General features: G+C 38.9%; 6 protein-coding genes across 10 annotated transcripts in view; 3 read left to right on the forward strand and 3 right to left on the reverse strand.

Moving 5' to 3' along the window:
• The window catches only part of LOC311285512 (CD48 antigen-like), a 236431-nt gene that overhangs the window by 186187 nt on the left and 24526 nt on the right, over nucleotides 1-25718 (reverse strand). The gene's annotated exons all lie outside the window — the stretch shown is intronic.
• On the forward strand, nucleotides 155-2041 carry LOC311285682 (extracellular superoxide dismutase [Cu-Zn]-like). 2 transcript variants are annotated; one of them, XM_084401475.1, is made up of 2 exons: nucleotides 155-353; nucleotides 1253-2041. In XM_084401475.1, exon 2 carries the CDS (start codon nucleotides 1268-1270, stop codon nucleotides 1922-1924), a length of 657 nt encoding a protein of 218 aa, XP_084257601.1. In that variant the 5' UTR covers nucleotides 155-353; nucleotides 1253-1267; the 3' UTR covers nucleotides 1925-2041. The 2 variants fall into 2 exon arrangements, with proteins under 2 accessions (XP_084257601.1, XP_084257602.1); XM_084401476.1 differs by having other exon boundaries at nucleotides 155-348.
• On the reverse strand, nucleotides 6077-7842 carry LOC311285588 (extracellular superoxide dismutase [Cu-Zn]-like). The gene is given in 3 exon segments (XM_084401284.1): nucleotides 6077-6189; nucleotides 6191-6837; nucleotides 7743-7842. Coding segments are annotated over 2 exon segments (669 nt in total). The 5' UTR covers nucleotides 6823-6837; nucleotides 7743-7842; the 3' UTR covers nucleotides 6077-6152.
• Nucleotides 9048-10962, forward strand: LOC311285721 (extracellular superoxide dismutase [Cu-Zn]-like). 2 transcript variants are annotated; one of them, XM_084401510.1, is made up of 2 exons: nucleotides 9048-9246; nucleotides 10174-10962. In XM_084401510.1, the coding sequence occupies exon 2, from the start codon at nucleotides 10189-10191 to the stop codon at nucleotides 10843-10845; it is 657 nt and encodes a 218-aa protein (XP_084257636.1). In that variant the 5' UTR covers nucleotides 9048-9246; nucleotides 10174-10188; the 3' UTR covers nucleotides 10846-10962. The 2 variants fall into 2 exon arrangements, with proteins under 2 accessions (XP_084257636.1, XP_084257637.1); XM_084401511.1 differs by having other exon boundaries at nucleotides 9120-9241.
• On the reverse strand, nucleotides 14962-16615 carry LOC311285688 (extracellular superoxide dismutase [Cu-Zn]-like). Of its 2 annotated transcripts, none has more exons than XM_084401495.1 (2): nucleotides 16493-16615; nucleotides 14962-15750 (listed from the first exon to the last, which is right to left on the reverse strand). In XM_084401495.1, exon 2 carries the CDS (start codon nucleotides 15733-15735, stop codon nucleotides 15079-15081), a length of 657 nt encoding a protein of 218 aa, XP_084257621.1. In that variant the 5' UTR covers nucleotides 15736-15750; nucleotides 16493-16615; the 3' UTR covers nucleotides 14962-15078. The 2 variants fall into 2 exon arrangements, with proteins under 2 accessions (XP_084257621.1, XP_084257622.1); XM_084401496.1 differs by having other exon boundaries at nucleotides 16498-16590.
• On the forward strand, nucleotides 23456-25347 carry LOC311285629 (extracellular superoxide dismutase [Cu-Zn]-like). Of its 2 annotated transcripts, none has more exons than XM_084401362.1 (2): nucleotides 23456-23649; nucleotides 24561-25347. In XM_084401362.1, the coding sequence occupies exon 2, from the start codon at nucleotides 24576-24578 to the stop codon at nucleotides 25230-25232; it is 657 nt and encodes a 218-aa protein (XP_084257488.1). In that variant the 5' UTR covers nucleotides 23456-23649; nucleotides 24561-24575; the 3' UTR covers nucleotides 25233-25347. The 2 variants fall into 2 exon arrangements, with proteins under 2 accessions (XP_084257488.1, XP_084257489.1); XM_084401363.1 differs by having other exon boundaries at nucleotides 23528-23644.

Genomic DNA, 25718 nt, shown 5'->3' on the forward strand with positions numbered 1-25718 from the left:
AGTATTGAAAAATCTGTCATAGCGAGCGTAAAAAAACTATAGCAGTACTTCTTTTAATAAACACAAAACACTGGAGAACACGTTGTGCAATGCATGACAAAGAACTGAATAAACTGAGTGCTATATATAAACAGGCAAACAAAGGGAGCAAAATGAAACACAGGTGAACTTAATTAGTGACTAACAGACTATCATGGTTAACTTGTAGCTCAACATGAATTCCTATAAGAGCAGCCAAAAGGAACAGTCTCTCAACCCCAGGTCAGGACTGCACACGGATTAAGCGTTGTAGTATTTTTGTGACTGCAATATTCAGGTTCCACACGGATTGAGGACAACTTTTCAGCTGTACGGTAATGCACCTTTGCTGTTTTAGGTTTCTCCATTCCATTTTCTCCATCAACTGACTTGATTTAGTACAACTAAAAAAAGTTAGTTTACACAAAAGTATAGATAGTCTTTTTATTTTACCTGTCCTTGTGAAAAAATATCAGAATCAGAAAATCTTAACTTTATATTTAATATTGAATAACATGTAGGCTACAACAGATCAAATTAAGTGTACTTTAAAGCACAACAAAAATATTCTTAAAACAATGTACTTTTAAAGTAAAACTCTTAGTTTGGCATTACTTTTTTTTTTAAAAGTGTACATGTACTTCATGTCACTCCTGCCAGCAGAAGCCCTATCATGGCCACCAGAGGGCACTTCTCCCTAGACCTTTTCCATTTCCATGAACCTTTGCCTGGACTCATTTTAGTGTGATTACATCCACCTGTATGTCATTGGTTTGTATCATAGGCACTTTAGCTGGCAGGTGTGACGCTTATGAAAGTGTACGTGTGTACACTTAAGTGGCTTTTTATAATTCATCAGTGTTATTATCTGCAAGTGGACCTACAGGTTTTTTATTATTATTATTATTATTATTATTATTATTATTGTACTTTCAAGATTTTTTATTTTATTATTTTTCACAAGGGTACATAGCAATTCAAAAATGATAGAGTTTTCTAGACAGCAACATGGTGTCGGCCCACATCTGGTACACACGGCCCAGATGTGGGCCAGATCTGGTTGCTGTCTGGGTTCTTGTATGGTTTTCTGTTGCAAACTAAGCTGGTTGTGCTATTTTACCTAATGCAACTTCCATTCTCAAAGCTCCCTGCAACAAAGCTTTGACCTTTTATCAAAAATATTACGTTCTTAAACCAAATGGCATGATTTCACTGAATCCACTCTTCATTGTAGGCTTTAAAGATCAACATGGAGAAAATCATCCTAATATTCCCTCTGATATTGCTGGTGCTGCATATACAAGGAGGAGAGTTACACAAACTTCCAGTTTGTTTGCCTGCCGAAGCTCCACAGCCGGAAGTCGTGGAGTTCGACAACACAATCTATGCCACTTGTGAAGTAACTCCCAGCCCCAATTTGCCACGTAACCAGCCAAAGATCTTTGGGCAAATCCTCTTCAAGCAGGTCTTCCCCAATGGAGATTTAGAAGTGAAAATCAACCTCCGTGGTTTGCCTGCCGTCGATCGTCAAGAGCGTGCCATGCACATCCATCAGTATGGAGACCTCAGTCAAGGCTGCATCACTGTTGGTCCTCATTATAATCCAAACGGCGTTGACCACCCTCATCATCCTGGCGACCTGGGCAACTTTGCTTCCGAGAAAGGAGTTATAAGGCAGTTCCTGACGCTTCCAGACGCCAAGCTCTTTGGGCCTTATTCCATTCTGGGACGAGCAGTGGTGGTTCATGAGAAGGAGGATGATCTGGGAATGGGTTCAGATGAGGAGAGTAAACTCAGTGGGAATGCTGGAGAGATAATTGCTCTCGGTGTGATTGGTATTACTACTCCAAGTCTGTGGCAGAAGACTGAAGTGCCCCCCAAGAAAATATGTGGAGGAAGGCACTGAGAGTCAAAGATGAGGGAGTCGGATATGGTGGAAGGGCAGATTCAAATAGGATAATCATGATTTTCCTTGTGTATTCTTTGTATGTGTCCTACATTAAAGTATATTTCATAACCTGAACATTCCCATGTTTTTTTTCCTGGTCTTTTCAGAGGCTTTTTGGCCATAGCTTCCAATAGTAAATGCACTCTTAAAAATAAATGTAGGGTGAATGCAGGCAAAGTGGGCCGTTTAGTTTGATTTACTGTGCTCGATGGGTTAACACTTTAAGAGCATGACAATGGCCTTTAATTAAAGATACACTATTTCTTTAAATGAGACAATGGTTTTGATTGACGTAATATGACACTGGAGGGTGTGGCTACATCTCAAGGGAGGACACCCTTATTGTTCAAGGTAGACATAACCTCTGACGTAAGATTTTATTTTCTAAATTATAAGGTTTCTCACTAAATGTCAACAAATGGGTATATTATTCTGACAGTTTGTTAGTACAATTAACAGGGAATCAAAATGCAAAAAAAGTCTTGGTTTTCTTGTAAGGTGTTTAAATCTACAATATGTAAGATTTTTTTGTAATAAAATGACCAAAAATCACTTGCAAGGTGTGATATTTCCTGCAGTTGTGTACTTCCAGTATCTCAAAAGTTCCCAAAGATTTTTAATTTCAGAGAAATTCCAATTTTAAATTAAAGCTGCAAGCAGCATTTATCGGGGTTCTAGCATTTAAGGCCTTTAAGCACAAATGCATAAAAAGACATTAAGTTTTATTTGGCAACCATTTAACCACTGACATCATACATGGAAAAGACCATTTCCAGCCAATTTAACATAGGAAATATGTTTTTCAAAGCTTTTTAACAGTTATAGCGCCACCTATGGTCTGATCTCCATACAATTGTGCATGCTTGTTTACAATGTTATTTCACATGTGCTCACCAATGTTCGTTAAGTTCTGAGTTTTCGTTTAGGATTTATAGGCTTTCGAGTGAATTTTGCCACGGTCATTTTCTAAATGACCCTATTATAGCCATCCAAATGCAAAAGTTTTAGCACTTCGTGCTTGAACCTCTAATAATGGCTTATCCATGTTCACTTGTCGCCTGTCAATGACGTAATATCCGCGTTATCCCTGGTTTCCGCTCGTACTGCCATAGTAACCATGGCTAGCGGCACGCTCATGGAGTTGTTTCGTTTAAACATTATGGACCATGGCAAGCAGACTTTGGGACAAAAGGAGAACTAAAACGAGGATCAATATCGGCGTGGTGTTTTCGAGATGCCGCAAACTTTGACTTGACAGAGGTGTCTTGCATGTACTTTATTAGACAGTTGAGCAAATGTACATAAAACTAATCAATGTCATATAGCTCAACATGATGAAATGTTAGAATATGATCAGTATGTTATTCTAATGTTCATCTAGCTTACTGCTAGTCTCATACAGACAAACAAACGCATAGAATAACATTTGAACTTTCAACACACTCAAATGCAGTTTAGTGTGATAGTGTAGACCAAGTGAAACAGCGCTGCGTTATCTCACAAGTTTAATTCGCCAAATAAACTGACTTGTTAACCCTTTTCCACCAAGGCAGTGCTGGTGCTGGTTCAGAGCTAGAGCCTAGTTTCAAATGGGTTCTTTGTTTTTCGACACCCAAAGCACCAGCTCTGAACCAGGAAAAGTGGTTCTTGAGTAGCACCAAAACATTGCTGGTCTAGAAGTAAGAACTGCTTGCGTCAGGGGCTGGGGGCGGGGTTACCGTGACCAACAAGACGAACAGAAACTTGTGACCGCCATTTTTCATATAGCAGTGTAACGTAAACTGGGTATTGAACATTAACATTAACTCAAATGATATATAGGGAATTTTAATAATTAATCATGAATATGATTAATATATTGCATATTACAGTTATATCAATAATCTTATTTCAGATCGAGTTAATGAGATAACTTTAATGGAATTAATTTAGTTATCAAACAATCTGTTTGTCCAGCAAACAGCCGTAAGATTAACTTCTCAACTTCTCAATAAAGTTATCACTTCTTATAAATTCCAAGAAAGATACATTTTCTGGCCGTGAACATTAATCCTTCTTGTGTTCATAAAATTAAACTACTCAACGTAGTAAATAATAAAAGCTTTTGTAGCCTGGATCTTATTTTCATTGACTTTGTAATATGAGCAGACAGAATCAATCAAGAATACTAAGGGTTTTAATAAATGTCAAAACTACAGAATATACGAACTACACCATAAACACGGATTATAAGTCTATGTACATAATATACAGTTAAACAATACAAGATAACAAATAACAGTGAGAGGGAGAATAAAATGATCAGAATTATAGAAAGATAGAATGAGAGAGGGAGAGAGGATGAGCGAGAGAAAGTGAAAGCAAAATAGGAAGAGATCACAGTATGATCGCAGTAGACTAAATCACAGACAGTAACCTTTTGAAAGACAACAAGGAATCAAATCACCTTGAAAAAGGGAATGGACAACTTTAAGCAGCTTTTAAAAGCTCGATTAAGCTCGATTATACTCGCATATAGTCTGTGGTGTTACAAGAAAACCAAGACATTTTTTTGCATTTTGATTCCCTGTTAAAGGAGCTGTATGTGAGAAATGTATTTCAGTTAATCATAAAATGGCCCTGATATGTCACTAGACATTAAGAAATCATGTTCATTTCAAAAACTTATATCACTGACAACAGTAGAACGGCTAGGATATTGTCATTTAAAAAGTGAAGTTGCAGCCCTCAACTGATGTTGATGTTGTCATCTTGTGTTTTGGCCTGAAGCTCCACCCTCCACCTATCTACCAATCACGAAGTCATTAGTGTTTCGGCATCCGGGTTGCCAGCTCTGCTCTAGTTCCCACAGCTGCAGCTACAAACTGCAGCCTACGTTCCTGCTGGATCCTGCAGCCTATCTGGCAACCTCGAGTCGGGGGGAGGGGGTATTTGAAAGTGATTGCAGTACCAGTTTTGGCCACAATCTTACATACAGCTCCTTTAACTGTAGTAACAAACTGTCAGAATAATATACCCATTTGTTGACATTTAGCGAGAAACCTTATAATTTAGAAAATAAAATCTTATGTCAGAGGTTTTGTCTTTTGGCCTTGAACAATAAGGGTGTCCTACCTTGAGATGTAGCCACATACTCCAGTGTCATATTGCATCAACCAAAACCATTGTATCATTAGGCTTGTTTGAGATGAGCAAAATCTGCGCACAACCGATCACCGGTGATCAGCGCGAGATGCATGCCAGTTAGAAATGTGTCCGAGTGCAGTCCGCCTTGCTCTGATGTCATGCTGACGTATATAAAAAATCTCTCGCGAGCGCAAGGCAGACGTGTCAGATTCTGCAGTCGAGCGCAGTTGCTCTCCACTGACTGCGCTGATCAAAAGCATGATGGGAAACAACTTGCTGACGACACAGCTTAATGCTCATTGGTTTAAACCACTGTGATGTAATGTTCTCTTTTAAGAACATTTTTAAAACTCTGATATCATGTTTTATGTGTATATGTTACGTGTGAATATTCCCAAACTATCTGACAGTGCGATCTCTTTGGGTTATGCAATTTAATTTTTATAAAAAAATAAAAACACATACCTGTACTAAAGAAAAAAAAATGAATGATAAACATGTATTTGGAATGGAATTAAATAACAAGTACTTGTCACTGTCTTATTTTATTTATTTTCATATAAGAGCAACAGAACTTGAAATACACCCAGTTTATTAGCAACAATGTGCACGAGCGTGAATCCCGCGATATCCATCTTTGATCTTGCAGGTGTCAGATCCACTACGAGAAGAGAGATCTGTCCGGCTTGCCTGCGCTTTTTCACTCCTCCCCTCACTGCAGTCGCATACATTTCAGGCAAGGCGCCTCTCAAACAAGCCTATTTAAAGAAATAGTGCATCTTTAATTAAAGGCCATTGTCATGCTCTTAAAGTGTTAACCCATCGAGCACAGTAAATCAAACTAAACGGCCCACTTTGCCTGCATTCACCCTACATTTATTTTTAAGAGTGCATTTACTATTGGAAGCTATGGCCAAAAAGCCTCTGAAAAGACCAAGAAAAAAAACATGGGAGTGTTCATGTTATGAAATATAGTTTAATGTAGGACACATACAAAGAATACACAAGGAAAATCATGATTATCCTATTTGAATCTGCCCTTCCACCATATCCGACTCCCTCATCTTTGACTCTCAGTGCCTTCCTCCACATATTTTCTTGGGGGGAACTTCAGTCTTCTGCCACAGACTTGGAGTAGTAATACCAATCACACCGAGAGCAATTATCTCTCCAGCATTCCCACTGAGTTTACTCTCCTCATCTGAACCCATTCCCAGATCATCCTCCTTCTCATGAACCACCACCGCTCGTCCCAGAATGGAATAAGGCCCAAAGAGCTTGGCGTCTGGAAGCGTCAGGAACTGCCTTATAACTCCTTTCTCGGAAGCAAAGTTACCCAGGTCTCCAGGATGATGAGGGTGGTCAACGCCGTTTGGATTATAATGAGGACCAACAGTGATGCAGCCTTGACTGAGGTCTCCATACTGATGGATGTGCATGGCACGCTCTTGACGATCGACGGCAGGCAAACCACGGAGGTTGATTTTCACTTCTAAATCTCCATTGGGGAAGACCTGCTTGAAGAGGATTTGTCCAAAGATCTTTGGCTGGTTACGTGGCAAATTGGGGCTGGGAGTTACTTCACAAGTGGCATAGATTGTGTTGTCGAACTCCACGACTTCCGGCTGTGGAGCTTCGGCAGGCAAACAAACTGGAGGTTTGTGTAACTCTCCTCCTTGTATATGCAGCACCAGCAATATCACAGGGAATATTAGGGAGATTTTCTCCATGTTGATCTTTAAAGCCTACAATGAAGAGTGGATTCAGTGAAATCATGTCATTTGGTTTAAGAACGTAATATTTTTGATAAAAGGTCAAAGCTTTGTTGCAGGGAGCTTTGAGAATGGAAGTTGCATTAGGTAAAATAGCACAACCAGATTAGTTTGCAACAGAAAACCATACAAGAACCCAGACAGCAACCAGATCCGGCCCACATCTGGGCCGTGTGTAATCCATGTGTACCAGATGTGGGCCGACACCATGTTGCTGTCTAGAAAACTCTATAATTTTTGAATTGCTATGTACCCTTGTGAAAATAATAAAATAATCTTGAAAGTATAATAATAATAATAATAATAATAATACCTGTAGGTCCACTTGCAGATAAGAACACTGATGAATTATAAAAAGCCACTTAAGTGTACACACGTACACTTTCATAAGTGTCGCACCTGCCAGCTAAAGTGCCTATGATACAAACCAATGACATACAGGTGGATGTAATCACACTAAAATGAGTCCAGGCAAAGGTTCATGGAAATGGAAAAGGTCTAGGGAGAAGTGCCCTCTGGTGGCCATGATAGGGCTTCTGCTGGCAGGAGTGACATGAAGTACATGTACACTTTTAAAAAAAAAAAAAAGTAATGCCAAACTAAGAGTTTTACTTTAAAAGTACATTAGGTTTTAAAAATCTTTTTGTTGTGCTTTAAAGTACACTTAATTTGATCTGTTGTAGCCTACATGTTATTCAATATTAAATATTTTATAAAAGTTAAGATTTTCTGATTCTGATATTTTTCACAAGGACAGGTAAAATAAAAAGACAATATCTATACTTCTGCGTAAACTAACATTTTTTTAGTTGTACTAAATCAAGTCAGTTGATGGAGAAAAAAAAAAAAACAAGCCTAAAACAGCAAAGGTGCATTACCGTACAGCTGAAAAGTTGTCCTCAATCCGTGTGGAACCTGTATATTGCAGTCACAAAAATACTACAACGCTTAATCTGTGTGCAGTCCTGACCTGGGGTTGAGAGACTGTTCCTTTTGGCTGTTCTTATAGGAATTCATGTTGAGCTACAAGTTAACCATGATAGTCTGTTAGTCACTAATTAAGTTCACCTGTGTTTCATTTAGCTCCCTTTGTTTGCCTGTTTATATATAGCACTGAGTTTATTCAGTTCTTTGTCATGCATTGCACAACGTGTTCTCCAGTGTTTTGTTTTTATTAAAAGAAGTACTGCTATAGTTTTTTTTACGCTCGCTATGACAGATTTTTCAATACTTTTGACAATTTTCCAAAACTCTTAACACAGTTAGCACTACATCCGTCTATGTAAGCTATACTATTAACACATTTATTGTTGCTTTAACACAAAATGCATACAATTAACACAAATTTTATAAATGGGGGGGGGCACAGGGGGGACCAAGAACCAGTGAGGGGGGGCCCATGGGAAATCAGAAAATTCAACTGGAAATAAATACTTGTTTAGAAAACATTAAGCACGATTTCAAAAATATTTGCAATGCACTGTGCCCTAATATAGATGGTATTACAGTTTTTTACAATCGCTATGACAATTTTTTCAATACTTTTAACAACTTTCCTAAACTCTTAACGCACCAACACACATACAACACACAATTGGCAAAACAGTTAATTTCATGCTCAAAATCACACACTGTAAACTAAACTCCAACACTAATTTTCTAAATACAATAATACACTATGCCTACCAAAACACTGCAAACATGTCTCAAAATCAAATCATTTTTCAAAACACTAACATATGTAACACAGCCGTCCAACAGGAAGATTTAGTCAATCATAGCACAATGTCATAAAAACACTAACATCAGATGGAATTACAGAAACTGCATTATTGTATATGTGTCAGGTATGCCCTTATACAACAGACAGTATATTGTATTGATCATAGATTGTGTTTTGCACTGCAGTTTCTTTTGAAGCCTCTCTACATTTTTGTTTTGTTGGGTTTACTGTAGATCTTTTGCTGCAGAAATTTTTTTGTAGTGGATGTAGTGCTAACTGTGTTAAGAGTTTTGGAAAATTGTTAAAAGTATTGAAAAATCTGTCATAGCGAGCGTAAAAAAACTATAGCAGTACTTCTTTTAATAAACACAAAACACTGGAGAACACGTTGTGCAATGCATGACAAAGAACTGAATAAACTGAGTGCTATATATAAACAGGCAAACAAAGGGAGCAAAATGAAACACAGGTGAACTTAATTAGTGACTAACAGACTATCATGGTTAACTTGTAGCTCAACATGAATTCCTATAAGAGCAGCCAAAAGGAACAGTCTCTCAACCCCAGGTCAGGACTGCACACGGATTAAGCGTTGTAGTATTTTTGTGACTGCAATATTCAGGTTCCACACGGATTGAGGACAACTTTTCAGCTGTACGGTAATGCACCTTTGCTGTTTTAGGCTTCTCCATTCCATTTTCTCCATCAACTGACTTGATTTAGTACAACTAAAAAAAGTTAGTTTACACAAAAGTATAGATAGTCTTTTTATTTTACCTGTCCTTGTGAAAAAATATCAGAATCAGAAAATCTTAACTTTATATTTAATATTGAATAACATGTAGGCTACAACAGATCAAATTAAGTGTACTTTAAAGCACAACAAAAATATTCTTAAAACAATGTACTTTTAAAGTAAAACTCTTAGTTTGGCATTACTTTTTTTTTTAAAAGTGTACATGTACTTCATGTCACTCCTGCCAGCAGAAGCCCTATCATGGCCACCAGAGGGCACTTCTCCCTAGACCTTTTCCATTTCCATGAACCTTTGCCTGGACTCATTTTAGTGTGATTACATCCACCTGTATGTCATTGGTTTGTATCATAGGCACTTTAGCTGGCAGGTGTGACGCTTATGAAAGTGTACGTGTGTACACTTAAGTGGCTTTTTATAATTCATCAGTGTTATTATCTGCAAGTGGACCTACAGGTTTTTTATTATTATTATTATTATTATTATTATTATTATTATTATTATTATTTATTATTATTATTATTGTACTTTCAAGATTTTTTATTTTATTATTTTTCACAAGGGTACATAGCAATTCAAAAATTATAGAGTTTTCTAGACAGCAACATGGTGTCGGCCCACATCTGGTACACACGGCCCAGATGTGGGCCAGATCTGGTTGCTGTCTGGGTTCTTGTATGGTTTTCTGTTGCAAACTAAGCTGGTTGTGCTATTTTACCTAATGCAACTTCCATTCTCAAAGCTCCCTGCAACAAAGCTTTGACCTTTTATCAAAAATATTACGTTCTTAAACCAAATGGCATGATTTCACTGAATCCACTCTTCATTGTAGGCTTTAAAGATCAACATGGAGAAAATCATCCTAATATTCCCTCTGATATTGCTGGTGCTGCATATACAAGGAGGAGAGTTACACAAACTTCCAGTTTGTTTGCCTGCCGAAGCTCCACAGCCGGAAGTCGTGGAGTTCGACAACACAATCTATGCCACTTGTGAAGTAACTCCCAGCCCCAATTTGCCACGTAACCAGCCAAAGATCTTTGGGCAAATCCTCTTCAAGCAGGTCTTCCCCAATGGAGATTTAGAAGTGAAAATCAACCTCCGTGGTTTGCCTGCCGTCGATCGTCAAGAGCGTGCCATGCACATCCATCAGTATGGAGACCTCAGTCAAGGCTGCATCACTGTTGGTCCTCATTATAATCCAAACGGCGTTGACCACCCTCATCATCCTGGAGACCTGGGCAACTTTGCTTCCGAGAAAGGAGTTATAAGGCAGTACCTGACGCTTCCAGACGCCAAGCTCTTTGGGCCTTATTCCATTCTGGGACGAGCAGTGGTGGTTCATGAGAAGGAGGATGATCTGGGAATGGGTTCAGATGAGGAGAGTAAACTCAGTGGGAATGCTGGAGAGATAATTGCTCTCGGTGTGATTGGTATTACTACTCCAAGTCTGTGGCAGAAGACTGAAGTGCCCCCCAAGAAAATATGTGGAGGAAGGCACTGAGAGTCAAAGATGAGGGAGTCGGATATGGTGGAAGGGCAGATTCAAATAGGATAATCATGATTTTCCTTGTGTATTCTTTGTATGTGTCCTACATTAAAGTATATTTCATAACCTGAACATTCCCATGTTTTTTTTCCTGGTCTTTTCAGAGGCTTTTTGGCCATAGCTTCCAATAGTAAATGCACTCTTAAAAATAAATGTAGGGTGAATGCAGGCAAAGTGGGCCGTTTAGTTTGATTTACTATGCACAATGGGTTAACACTTTAAGAGCATGACAATGGCCTTTAATTAAAGATACACTATTTCTTTAAATGAGACAATGGTTTTGGTTGACGTAATATGACACTGGAGGGTGTGGCTACATCTCAAGGGAGGACACCCTTATTGTTCAAGGTAGACATAAGCTCTGACGTAAGATTTTATTTTCTAAATTATAAGGTTTCTCACTAAATGTCAACAAATGGGTATATTATTCTGACAGTTTGTTAGTACAATTAACAGGGAATCAAAATGCAAAAAAAGTCTTGGTTTTCTTGTAAGGTGTTTAAATCTACAATATGTAAGATTTTTTTGTAATAAAATGACCAAAAATCACTTGCAAGGTGGGATATTTCCTGCAGTTGTGTACTTCCAGTATCTCAAAAGTTCCCAAAGATTTTTAATTTCAGAGAAATTCCAATTTTAAATTAAAGCTGCAAGCAGCATTTATCGGGGTTCTAGCATTTAAGGCCTTTAAGCACAAATGCATAAAAAGACATTAAGTTTTATTTGGCAACCATTTAACCACTGACATCATACATGGAAAAGACCATTTCCAGCCAATTTAACATAGGAAATATGTTTTTCAAAGCTTTTTAACAGTTATAGCGCCACCTATGGTCTGATCTCCATACAATTGTGCATGCTTGTTTACAATGTTATTTCACATGTGCTCACCAATGTTCGTTAAGTTCTGAGTTTTCGTTTAGGATTTATAGGCTTTCGAGTGAATTTTGCCACGGCCATTTTCTAAATGACCCTATTATAGCCATCCAAATGCAAAAGTTTTAGCACTTCGTGCTTGAACCTCTAATAATGGCTTATCCATGTTCACTTGTCGCCTGTCAATGACGTAATATCCGCGTTATCCCTGGTTTCCGCTCGTACTGCCATAGTAACCATGGCTAGCGGCACGCTCATGGAGTTGTTTCGTTTAAACATTATGGACCATGGCAAGCAGACTTTGGGACAAAAGGAGAACTAAAACGAGGATCAATATCGGCGTGGTGTTTTCGAGATGCCGCAAACTTCGACTTGACAGAGGCGTCTTGCATACACTTTATTAGACAGTTGAGCAAATGTACATAAAACTAATCAATGTCATATAGCTCAACATGATGAAATGTTAGAATATGATCAGTATGTTATTCTAATGTTCATCTAGCTTACTGCTAGTCTCATACAGACAAACAAACGCATAGAATAACATTTGAACTTTCAACACACTCAAATGCAGTTTAGTGTGATAGTGTAGACCAAGTGAAACAGCGCTGCGTTATCTCACAAGTTTAATTCGCCAAATAAACTGACTTGTTAACCCTTTTCCACCAAGGCAGTGCTGGTGCTGGTTCAGAGCTAGAGCCTAGTTTCAAATGGGTTCTTTGTTTTTCGACACCCAAAGCACCAGCTCTGAACCAGGAAAAGTGGTTCTTAAGTAGCACCAAAACATTGCTGGTCTAGAAGTAAGAACTGCTTGCGTCAGGGGCTGGGAGCGGGGTTACCGTGACCAACAAGACGAACAGAAACTTGTGACCGCCATTTTTCATATAGCAGTGTAACGTAAACTGGGTATTGAACATTAACATTAACTCAAATGATATATAGGGAATTTTAATAATTATCATGAATATGATTAATATATTGCATATTACAGTTATATCAATAATCTTATTTCAGATCGAGTTAATGAGATAACTTTAATGGAATTAATTTAGTTATCAAACAATCTGTTTGTCCAGCAAACAGCCGTAAGATTAACTTCTCAACTTCTCAATAAAGTTATCACTTCTTATAAATTCCAAGAAAGATACATTTTCTGGCCATGAACATTAATCCTTCTTGTGTTCATAAAATTAAACTACTCAACGTAGTAAATAATAAAAGCTTTTGTAGCCTGGATCTTATTTTCATTGACTTTGTAATATGAGCAGACAGAATCAATCAAGAATACTAAGGGTTTTAATAAATGTCAAAACTACAGAATATACAAACTACACCATAAACACGGATTATAAGTCTATGTACATAATATACAGTTAAACAATACAAGATAACAAATAACAGTGAGAGGGAGAATAAAATGATCAGAATTATAGAAAGATAGAATGAGAGAGGGAGAGAGGATGAGCGAGAGAAAGTGAAAGCAAAATAGGAAGAGATCACAGTATGATCGCCGTAGACTAAATCACAGACAGTAACCTTTTGAAAGACAACAAGGAATCAAATCACCTTGAAAAAGGGAATGGACAACTTTAAGCAGCTTTTAAAAGCTCGATTATACTCGCATATAGTCTGTGGTGTTACAAGAAAACCAAGACATTTTTTTGCATTTTGATTCCCTGTTAAAGGAGCTGTATGTGAGAAATGTATTTCAATTAATCATAAAATGGCCCTGATATGTCACTAGACATTAAGAAATCATGTTCATTTCAAATACTTATATCACTGACAACAGTAGAACGGCTAGGGTATTGTCATTTAAAAAGTGAAGTTGCAGCCCTCAACTGATGTTGATGTTGTCATCGTGTGTTTTGGCCTGAAGCGCCACCCTCCACCTATCTACCAATCACGAAGTCAGTAGTGTTTCGGCATCCGGGTTGCCAGCTCTGCTCTAGTTCCCACAGCTGCAGCTACAAACTGCAGCCTACGTTCCTGCTGGATCCTGCAGCCTATCTGGCAACCTCGAGTCAGGGGGGAGGGGGTATTTGAAAGTGATTGCAGTACCAGTTTTGGCAACAATCTTACATACAGCTCCTTTAACTGTAGTAACAAACTGTCAGAATAATATACCCATTTGTTGACATTTAGCGAGAAACCTTATAATTTAGAAAATAAAATCTTATGTCAGAGGTTATGTCTACCTTGAACAATAAGGGTGTCCTACCTTGAGATGTAGCCACATACTCCAGTGTCATATTGCATCAACCAAAACCATTGTATCATTAGGCTTGTTTGAGATGAGCAAAATCTGCGCACAACCAATCACCGGTGATCAGCACGAGATGCATGCCGGTTAGAAATGTGTCCGAGTGCGGTCCGCCTTGCTCTGATGTCATGCTGACGTATGTAAAAAATCTCTCGCGAGCACAAGGCAGACGTGTCGGATTCTGCAGTCGAGCGCAGTTGCTATCCACTGACTGCGCTGATCAAAAGCATGATGGGAAACAACTTGCTGACGACACAGCTTAATGGTCATTGGTTTAAACCACTGTGATGTAATGTTCTCTTTTAAGAACATTTTTAAAACTCTGATATCATGTTTTATGTGTATATGTTATGTGTGAATATTCCCAAACTATCTGACAGTGCGATCTCTTTGGTTTATGCAATTAAATTTTTATAAAAAAAATAAAAACATACCTGTACTAAAGAAAAAAAAATGAATAATAAACATGTATTTTGAATAGAATTAAATAACAAGTACTTGTTGTCATTGTCTTATTTTCATATAAGAGCAACAGAACTTGAAATACACCCAGTTTATTAGCAACAATGTGCACGAGTGTGAATCCCGCGATATCCATCTTTGATCTCGCAGGTGTCAGATCCACTACGAGAAGAGAGATCTGTCCGGCTTTCCTGCTCTTTTTTCACTCCTCTCCTCACTGCAGTCGCATACTATGCATACATTTCAGGCAAGGCGCCTCTCAAACAAGCCTATTTAAAGAAATAGTGCATCTTTAATTAAAGGCCATTGTCATGCTCTTAAAGTGTTAACCCATCGAGCACAGTAAACCAAAATAAACGGCCCACTTTGCCTGCATTCACCCTACATTTATTTTTAAGAGTGCATTTACTATTGGAAGCTATGGCCAAAAAGCCTCTGAAGACCAAGAAAAAAAAAAAAACATGGGAATGTTCATGTTATGAAATATAGTTTAATGTAGGACACATACAAAGAATACACAAGGAAAATCATGATTATCCTATTTGAATCTGCCCTTCCACCATATCCAACTCCCTCATCTTTGACTCTCAGTGCCTTCCTCCACATATTTTCTTGGGGGGAACTTCAGTCTTCTGCCACAGACTTGGAGTAGTAATACCAATCACACCGAGAGCAATTATCTCTCCAGCATTCCCACTGAGTTTACTCTCCTCATCTGAACCCATTCCCAGATCATCCTCCTTCTCATGAACCACCACCGCACGTCCCAGAATGGAATAAGGCCCAAAGAGCTTGGCGTCTGGAAGCGTCAGGAACTGCCTTATAACTCCTTTCTCGGAAGCAAAGTTGCCCAGGTCGCCAGGATGATGAGGGTGGTCAACGCCGTTTGGATTATAATGAGGACCAACAGTGATGCAGCCTTGACTGAGGTCTCCATACTGATGGATGTGCATGGCACGCTCTTGACGATCGACGGCAGGCAAACCACGGAGGTTGATTTTCACTTCTAAATCTCCATTGGGGAAGACCTGCTTGAAGAGGATTTGCCCAAAGATCTTTGGCTGGTTACGTGGCAAATTGGGGCTGGGAGTTACTTCACAAGTGGCATAGATTGTGTTGTCGAACTCCACGACTTCCGGCTGTGGAGCTTCGGCAGGCAAACAAACTGGAGGTTTGTGTAACTCTCCTCCTTGTATATGCAGCACCAGCAATATCAGAGGGAATATTAGGATGATTTTCTCCATGTTGATCTTTAAAGCCTACAATGAAGAGTGGATTCAGTGAAATCATGCCATTTGGTTTAAGAACGTAATATTTTTGATAAAAGGTCAAAGCTTTGTTGCAGGGAGCTTTGAGAATGGAAGTTGCATTAGGTAAAATAGCACAACCAGCTTAGTTTGCAACAGAAAACCATACAAGAACCCAGACAGCAACCAGATCTGGCCCACATCTGGGCCGTGTGTAATCCATGTGTACCAGATGTGGGCCGACACCATGTTGCTGTCTAGAAAACTCTATAATTTTTGAATTGCTATGTACCCTTGTGAAAAATAAAATAAAGAATCTTGAAAGTATAATAATAATAATAAATAATAAATAATAAATAATAAATAATAATAATAATAATAATAATAATACCTGTAGGTCCACTTGCAGATAAGAGTAAAGAGTAATGCCAAACTAAGAGTTTTATTTTAAAAGTACATTAGGTTTTAAAAATCTTTTTGTTGTGCTTTAAAGTACACTTAATTTGATCTGTTGTAGTCTACATGTTATTCAATATTAAATCTAAAAGTTAAGATTTTCAACATGATATTGATTTGATTTTTTAATAAAATATTATTATTAAAATATTAATATATATTGATATTTAATAAAAAGACAATATCTATACTTTTGCTTAAACTAACATTTTTTAGTTGTACTAAATCAAGTCAGTTGATGGAGAAAATGGAATGAAGAAAAAAAAAAAAAAAGCCTAAAACAGCAAAGGTGCATTACCGTACAGCTGAGAAGTTGTCCTCAATCCGTGTGGAACCTGAATATTGCAGTCACAGAAATACTACAACGCTTAATCCGTGTGCAGTCCTGACCTGGGGTTGAGAGACTGTTCCTTTTGGCTGCTCTTATAGGAATTCATGTTGAGCTACAAGTTAACCATGATAGTCTGTTAGTCACTAATTAAGTTCACCTGTGTTTCATTTAGCTCCCTTTGTTTGCCTGTTTATATATAGCACTCAGTTTAGAGGTCTTCACAGTGAACCCGAGACCCGTTGACCCGGGACCCGACCCGGGACCCGTACGGGTTCGGGTCTGAATTTTAAATGATCAGCCGGGTCCGGGTCGGGTCCGCATCTATTACTTCGGGTCCCGGGTCTGTTTAACATTGTGTGTAATACCCGTGCGATCGGGAGTCAGATCAGACTCGGGGAAAAACCGGCCGTGATTAGACACTGCTTGTGTTTTTTTGTAACTTGCAACTTGTAAAATTAGGAAAAGAAAAGTGTGAGCTGTACCTGGGAGTACAAGGCGATCTCTCTCTCTCTCTCTCTCTCTCTCTCTCTCTCTCTCTCTCTCTCTCTCTCTCTCTCTCTCTCTCTCTCTCTCTCTCTCTCTCTCTGCCGTTAGAAGCAGAGCGCGCAGACTCAGAGTTAATTCAAGTGCACGCACGGTAATAATGGATACCTTCATGAGCGATGTGCGAAAAAAGCTAAAAAACAACGAGTATAAAGAGGTAAAACCTACGGGCACCTCTTCTGTCTGGGCATCCTTCATGCATATTGTAGACGAACATCAGAAAAAAGTAAGTGCAGTTAAGTGTAAAACGTGTGACGCACTGTTGAAGTTTGATTCCACAAAAACTGGCACATCGCATCTTTTAAAGCACACCAGGTCGTGTGGTAAAACTGTTTTGACCCAATCTTCAGTGGCGCCTTTTCTTAGATTGGGTGTAGTTCCAAAAAAAGCAAAGGATGCGATTTTGGAAAAATGCACTAAAGTCTGCGCAAAGGATTTAAGGGCCTTTAGCATGTTTGAAACTCCCGCGTTCACCGACTTGGCGCAGACAATATTAGACACGGGAGCAACACATGGCCGGTGTAATGTGAAGGACTTACTTCCTTCTGGTGTGACAGTATCTCGTTTCACACAGAAAAAATACGAAAGTCTCAGAGCAGAGCTCCTGCCAACAGTTAGGAAAGCTATAGCAGAAGGACTGGCATGCGGAGCATCCACAGATATGTGGACAGATGACCATAGGAAGGTCAGTTACACCTGCATCACACTGCATTATATAGATGATGCCTGGGAGTTTAATACCAGGATCATATGTACATGTGCATTTCCATCCGGGGCAAAGAAAACAGCTTTAAACCTGAAGACAGAACTGCTCAAGCAACTAGGTGAATTTGGTCTGGTCCCAGATGAGATCGACAAACTTGTGTTTGTCAGTGACCAAGGTGCAAATGTGCAGGCAGCACTCTCCCGATGGGTGCACAAAAGCTGTATAGCACACGTACTGAATACAGTGCTGAAGCACACCTTTAAGAAGTCTAAGGAAGGTGATGAAGAGCATGATGGAGATGAGGAAGAACTGCAAGAAGTAAGAAGTTGCATTGAGCAATGCAAGACCCTGACAACATTTTTTAAACACTCTGGATTACAACTACGACTTAAGCAGTCTTTGAAACAAGAATGTGAAACAAGATGGAATACTAAACTGGAGATGGTCAAATCTGTGCTTAATGCATTTGAAGATATTCAGTCCATTCTGCTTGAACGAGGAGAGATGCATCGCATGAGTCACATATCCAAAGACATTCTTCAGATGCTTGTCCAATTCCTGCAGCCTTTTAAGCAGGCAACTGAAGAGCTCAGTGGCTCAAAATATTGTACAATTAACTTAGTGGCCCTCTGGAAAACCACGCTGATGACACACTGCCAAATATCACAGTCCCAAGCTGATCCAGTGCCGCTCAGGATACTGAAACACAGGTAGGTGTCTAATAATTACTAATGAATTAAAAAAAAATTAACAGATTGCCTGCATATGTACATGTGCTAAAATAAAAATAAAAATTATTATTATTATTATTATTATGCATTTAATTTTTTCACTGTTTGCTATATTTTATTGTGTGTTTTTTGATGGATTATTCAACTAATTCTATTCTATTTAATAGGTGCATGGGACTTTTGGCTGAACGGATAGTTCTGGGACACCATGAAAAGCTTGCCGTGCTGCTCTGGCCAAAATTCAAGCAGCTTCGGATGTTCACCGCAAAAGAGAGGGAGGAAATATATGAAAGTGCACGTGTAGAGTTGGCCAGCTTCCCTAAAAGAGCTACAACTGAGGTGCATGCCCAGCAGATGCAAGAGGAGGATACAGAGGAGATGGCTGGGCCAGCACCAGGACCAGGACCAGGACCAGTGCAACACTTTAGCCAGTGGGCTGACGTCGAGGATACTGAACTGGATACCGGGGTTGATGAACTAGAACAATATTTAAAGCACAAGCCCACAATGGAAAATGATAGAGACATTCTTAGTTTTTGGAAACACAACCAAAATATGTTTCCATCAATGGCACAACTGGCAAGAAAAATACTCTGTGTGCCTGCATCTAGTGTGAGTTGTGAGTCAGCCTTCAGCATCTCTGGTCGCACGTTGGAGAATCGTCGGACCTGCCTCAGCACTGCTAGTGTAAATGCTTTGCTGTTTCTGAATAGCAACATGTAGGCCAAAAAACATGAAAATTAAAGCAGCCCTATAGACCTCTGTCTATACACCACTTTATTAAAGATAAGACAAGCACAGCTTAGAGAGCTGATGTTATTTTTTGTTGCATTGCATATTAGCATTGAAAATTTAATTTAATTTTTTTTTAGGGCAAGGCTTCAAGAACATTTATGTTGAATATAAATATATACTCGCAAGCAAATTATTGAATGCACGTTGATTGCACAGAATGCACAGTTGCACAGTGCACACTTCAAGATGTTTTATGTTTGTTTAATTAAGTCATATAGCCAATGGTTTGTTGCAATGCATAGTTTTGTGTGCAGTGGGAAAGTTTATTTTATTTATATGTTTTATTCTTGGCAGTAATTATTGACATATGTACTAGGCTACTATGTAGCTAAGTGTCATTTTGAGTTTCTGATCCCATTACGTGACATAGTAGTAAATAAAAGTTCAAATCTCAAAAATGCTTGCAGATTTGAGTCTTGACACACTCATATTTAATATATTTCAAATCAGCAACATATCTGAGGTGAACTGTCACATTAATATTTACTTTGAACTTTTGAAGCTCAAAATAAATTGCGTTAAAAAGCATATTTTAGGTTGATCCAGCTAGCGCGCATGTGCAGTCTCAAGCGCGTGTCATGTTTCTATGGCAACCAGTTACCAGAGCTTCAGTGAGGGACCGCCAAACAGCGCTTTAGATTTTACAATAAATTAACCGTCTTGTTTATAACTTTGACTGTTTGCCCTTTTGAACTATAATAACGATTGCTCGTACTTCGGTGCCATGGCATGGCCGCTGACGTTATTTATTTGCTATCATCTCCGTGCTCTGCTCTGCAGCGAGTCTGAATCTGACAAACTAAAGGTAAGACAAAAAGTTTTTCGCAACAGGTTTATTGACTTGTAATAGCAGTTTAAGGTGGAATATGTGACCATCGGGTCCAGTCTAGGGATGGGAACGACGCGGGATTTGGGAAATCGACTGTCGAGGACCATGTGTCGACTTTTTGTCGGATTGTCGGCCTTTCTTTTCTTTTTCTTTTTTAAGGGGGGGTGAAATGCTCATTTTCACTCAATCTCCTGTTAATCTTGAGTACCTATAGAGTAGTATTGCATCCTTCATATCTCCAAAGAGTCTTTAATTTTATTATATTTATAAAAGACAGATAGGCTGTCCCGAGTCTTTCCGCAAAAAAACGAGCGTCTGGAGGCGGGCCGTGTGCTATAGCTGTGCTAACCGAGCTAACAACACACAGAGACATTTTTTTAAGCAGTTTACTCACCGAATGCGATCGCGAACCTTTATCATTGTGACTGCTCGATCCGCATTAGACGATCTGCAAATCCGTCGATCTGGGCTTTGTTTATAAAACAATAATTGTCAAAATGCAGGGAACAAACAGTCTTACACAACTCCATCCACTGGTCCACTTAACGCTGGGTTCTTTGGGAATCTGTGCAGGGTTGTCTTGCCCTGGCATACAAAAACACACTTCTTTGGTGACATTGACTTCCAAAACCCGAGCACACAGCGCTTTGATGGCGTACTGCTTTCGCTATCTTGCTCTGGTCTACGAGTGCGCGCGCGCGTCTTTCCGGGAGAAGTGGGGTCAACGGTCAAGTGGCGATTCCATTTAGAAAAAATTTATTGTTTTATTTAAAATGTTTTATTTCATTATGGGAAAAGTGCCACTTTATGATGTGTATTTGAATAGGAAATGTAATAAATTAAAAGCCAAAAAAAAAAATGCAATTTGGAAATCCCACAAGCCCCGCCCCCTCGACATGTCGACACTCTATTTTTTTTGTCGAGTGGAGCATGTGTCGAATGTCGGTCGTTTTGTCGACAAAAAGTCCCATCCCTAGTCCAGTCGGGTCTGTGTCTTCCCGGCGGTTTCGGGTCCAGCTTTCAAATAATAGATGGGTCCGGGTCGGGTCCGGTTAGGCATTTCTCGGTTCTGCACGGGTCCGGGTCCAGCTTTTGAAATAATAGACGGGTCCGGGTCGGTTCGGTGTAGCACATTACGGGTCTCTTTCGGGTTCGGGCATGAATTTTTGGACCCGTGAAGACCTCTAACTCAGTTTATTCAGTTCTTTGTCATGCATTGCACAACGTGTTCTCCAGTGTTTTGTTTTTATTAAAAGAAGTACTGCTATAGTTTTTTTACGCTCGCTATGACAGATTTTTCAATACTTTTGACAATTTTCCAAAACTCTTAACACAGTTAGCACTACATCCGTCTATGTAAGCTATACTATTAACACATTTCTTGTTGCTTTAACACAAAATGCATACAATTAACACAAATTTTATAAATGGGGGGGGCACAGGGGGGACCAAGAACCAGTGAGGGGGGGCCCATGGGAAATCAGAAAATTCAACTGGAAATAAATACTTGTTTAGAAAACATTAAGCACGATTTCAAAAATATTTGCAATGCACTGTGCCCTAATATAGATGGTATTACAGTTTTTTACAATCGCTATGACAATTTTTTCAATACTTTTAACAACTTTCCTAATCTCTTAACGCACCAACACACATACAACACACAATTGGCAAAACAGTTAATTTCATGCTCAAAATCACACACTGTAAACTAAACTCCAACACTAATTTTCTAAATACAATAATACACTATGCCTACCAAAACACTGCAAACATGTCTCAAAATCAAATCATTTTTCAAAACACTAACATATGTAACACAGCCGTCCACCAGGAAGATTTAGTCAATCATAGCACAATGTCATAAAAACACTAACATCAGATGGAATTACAGAAACTGCATTATTGTATATGTGTCAGGTATGCCCTTATACAACAGACAGTATATTGTATTGATCATAGATTGTGTTTTGCACTGCAGTTTCTTTTGAAGCCTCTCTACATTTTTGTTTTGTTGGGTTTACTGTAGGTCTTTTGCTGCAGAAATTCAATAAAAAAAGACCCATCTCAGAGTGCTTTATAGAATGTACGGTTACAGTATACCAGATGGTCATGCGATTGAAAGAACCTCAACACCTGAGTGTGTTTCCTAGATGGGAATCAGCTGTGATTTATATTATTGCATAACTCAATCAGCTGTTTCTCAGTAACAATAGGATAAAATACAGGGGCTATATTTGTGTTTCAATTCACAATATAAACAGCTGTTTACCTTGACTTTAGCCTGTTAGGTTTAGAACATGGTGTTATCTGTTCTGACATAGTGTTAAAGCATTGGTAAATTTGGCAGTAAAAATCCATTGTTTTGGTCTTGTTTGAGCTTGTGTGTAAAAGAAGTTCAAGCATTTTAAATTTGTGTTAATTGTATGCATTTTGTGTTAAAGCAACAAGAAATGTGTTAATAGTATAGCTTACATAGACGGATGTAGTGCTAACTGTGTTAAGAGTTTTGGAAAATTGTTAAAAGTATTGAAAAATCTGTCATAGCGAGCGTAAAAAAACTATAGCAGTACTTCTTTTAGGCCCCGTTTACACGATGGGAAAACGCAGATATTTCCCTGCGTTTTGGCCTGTCATTTACACGAAAATGCCGTTTTTATCCAAGAAAACGATTATTTCTAAAAACTCCGGCCAAAGTGGAGATTTCTGAAAACGCCGGTTATGTGTTGCCGTGTCAACTGGGAGAAACAGGGTTTTAGGTTCTCAAACGTCACATTATGCGCCAGAAAATGCTTACGTCATGTGAGCGCCCTATGTTTAGAGTTTGTTTGGCTACTATTTGATCATGGATGCTGTTAAGGTGGTACTCATTTTTACTTTTGTGCAAACGTTTTTGGCCTGTTTGCATTTGCTTCGCTGTCTGTCCGCACAAACGAATCTCGCGCCATGTCTGTTGTTTTGAAAGGAACTGGAAGTCGCTCGTGCTATTCGTTGTTGTCGATTTTGAGGATTCTGATTGGCTTGCATGGCTTTATCCTTCTCCCTACACTGCCGCCCATAGGTTTGGCATAATTATTATGTTGCTCGACGGCGTATTTATGCGGGTTGATGTAAACGACAACTTTTTTGAAAACGATGTTGTGTGCACGATGTTATTTTTGAAAACGGAGGGGAAGAAATATTCGTTTCTCTAAATACCCGGCTATGTGTAAATGTGGCCTTAATAAAAACATAACACTGGAGAACACGTTGTGCAATGCATGACAAAGAACTGAATAAACTGAGTGCTATATATAAACAGGCAAACAAAGGGAGCTAAATGAAACACAGGTGAACTTAATTAGTGACTAACAGACTATCATGGTTAACTTGTAGCTCAACATGAGTTCCTATAAGAGCAGCCAAAAGGAACAGTCTCTCAACCCCAGGTCAGGACTGCACATGGATTAAGCGTTGTAGTATTTTTGTGACTGCAATATTCAGGTTCCACACGGATTGAGGACAACTTCTCAGCTGTACGGTAATGCACCTTTGCTGTTTTAGGCTTGTGTTTTTTTTTTTTTTTTTTTCATTTTCTCCATCAACTGACTTGTTTTAGTACAACTAAAAAAGTTAGTTTACACAAGTATAGATAGTCTTTTTATTTTACCTGTCCTTGTGAAAAAATATCAGAATCAGAAAATCTTAACTTTATATTTAATATTGAATAACATGTAGGCTACAACAGATCAAATTAAGTGTACTTTAAAGCACAACAAAAATATTCTTAAAACAATGTACTTTTAAAGTAAAATTATTTTTTAAAAAGTGTACATGTACTTCATGTCACTCCTGCCAGCAGAATCCCTATCATGGCCACCAGAGGGCACTTCTCCCTAGACCTTTTCCATTTCCATGAACCTTTGCCTGGACTCATTTTAGTGTGATTACATCCACCTGTATGTCATTGGTTTGTATCATAGGCACTTTAGCTGGCAGGTGTGACGCTTATGAAAGTGTACGTGTGTACACTTAAGTGGCTTTTTATAATTCATCAGTGTTATTATCTGCAAGTGGACCTACAGGTTTTTTATTATTATTATTATTATTATTATTATTATTATCAATATTATTGTACTTTCAAGATTTTTTATTTTATTATTTTCACGAGGGTACATAGCAATTAAAAAATTATAGAGTTTTCTAGACAGCAACATGGTGTCGGCCCACATCTGGTACACATGGATTTCACACGGCCCAGATGTGGGCCGGATCTGGTTGCTGTCTGGGTTCTTGTATGGTTTTCTGTTGCAAACTAATCTGGTTGTGCTATTTTACCTAATGCAACTTCCATTCTCAAAGCTCCCTGCAACAAAGCTTTGACGTTTTATCAAAAATATTACGTTCTTAAACCAAATGACATGATTTCACTGAATCCACTCTTCATTGTAGGCTTTAAAGATCAACATGGAGAAAATCATCCTAATATTCCCTCTGATATTGCTGGTGCTGCATATACAAGGAGGAGAGTTACACAAACCTCCAGTTTGTTTGCCTGCCGAAGCTCCACAGCCGGAAGTCGTGGAGTTCGACAACACAATCTATGCCACTTGTGAAGTAACTCCCAGCCCCAATTTGCCACGTAACCAGCCAAAGATCTTTGGGCAAATCCTCTTCAAGCAGGTCTTCCCCAATGGAGATTTAGAAGTGAAAATCAACCTCCGTGGTTTGCCTGCCGTCGATCGTCAAGAGCGTGCCATGCACATCCATCAGTATGGAGACCTCAGTCAAGGCTGCATCACTGTTGGTCCTCATTATAATCCAAACGGCGTTGACCACCCTCATCATCCTGGAGACCTGGGCAACTTTGCTTCCGAGAAAGGAGTTATAAGGCAGTTCCTGACGCTTCCAGACGCCAAGCTCTTTGGGCCTTATTCCATTCTGGGACGTGCGGTGGTGGTTCATGAGAAGGAGGATGATCTGGGAATGGGTTCAGATGAGGAGAGTAAACTCAGTGGGAATGCTGGAGAGATAATTGCTCTCGGTGTGATTGGTATTACTACTCCAAGCCTGTGGCAGAAGACTGAAGTGCCCCCCAAGAAAATATGTGGAGGAAGGCACTGAGAGTCAAAGATGAGGGAGTCGGATATGGTGGAAGGGCAGATTCAAATAGGATAATCATGATTTTCCTTGTGTATTCTTTGTATGTGTCCTACATTAAAGTATATTTCATAACATGAACATTCCCATGTTTTTTTTTGCTTGGTCTTTTCAGAGTCTTTTTGGCCGTAGCTTCCAATAGTAAATGCACTCTTAAAAATAAATGTAGGGTGAATGCAGGCAAAGTGGGCCGTTTATTTTGATTTACTGTGCACAATGGGTTAACACTTTAAGAGCATGACAATGGCCTTTAATTAAAGATACACTATTTCTTTAAATGAGACAATGGTTTTGGTTGACGCAATATGACACTGGAGGGTGTGGCTACATGTCAAGGGAGGACACCCTTATTGTTCAAGGTAGACATAACCTCTGACGTAAGATTTTATTTTCTAAATTATAAGGTTTCTCGCTAAATGTCAACAAATGGGTATATTATTCTGATACTTT

The sequence above is a fragment of the Rutilus rutilus genome (genome assembly GCF_951802725.1).
Source record: "Rutilus rutilus genome assembly, chromosome: 2".
In the NCBI taxonomy this organism is placed as follows: Eukaryota; Metazoa; Chordata; class Actinopteri; order Cypriniformes; family Leuciscidae; genus Rutilus; species Rutilus rutilus.

Excerpts from the sequence above, each read along its gene's own strand:
- LOC311285682 (XM_084401475.1), top strand. The coding sequence starts at position 1,268 with ATGGAGAAAATCATCCTAATATTCCCTCTGATATTGCTGGTGCTGCAT.
- LOC311285721 (XM_084401510.1), top strand. The coding sequence starts at position 10,189 with ATGGAGAAAATCATCCTAATATTCCCTCTGATATTGCTGGTGCTGCAT.
- LOC311285629 (XM_084401362.1), top strand. The coding sequence starts at position 24,576 with ATGGAGAAAATCATCCTAATATTCCCTCTGATATTGCTGGTGCTGCAT.
- LOC311285688 (XM_084401495.1), bottom strand. The coding sequence starts at position 15,735 with ATGGAGAAAATCATCCTAATATTCCCTCTGATATTGCTGGTGCTGCAT.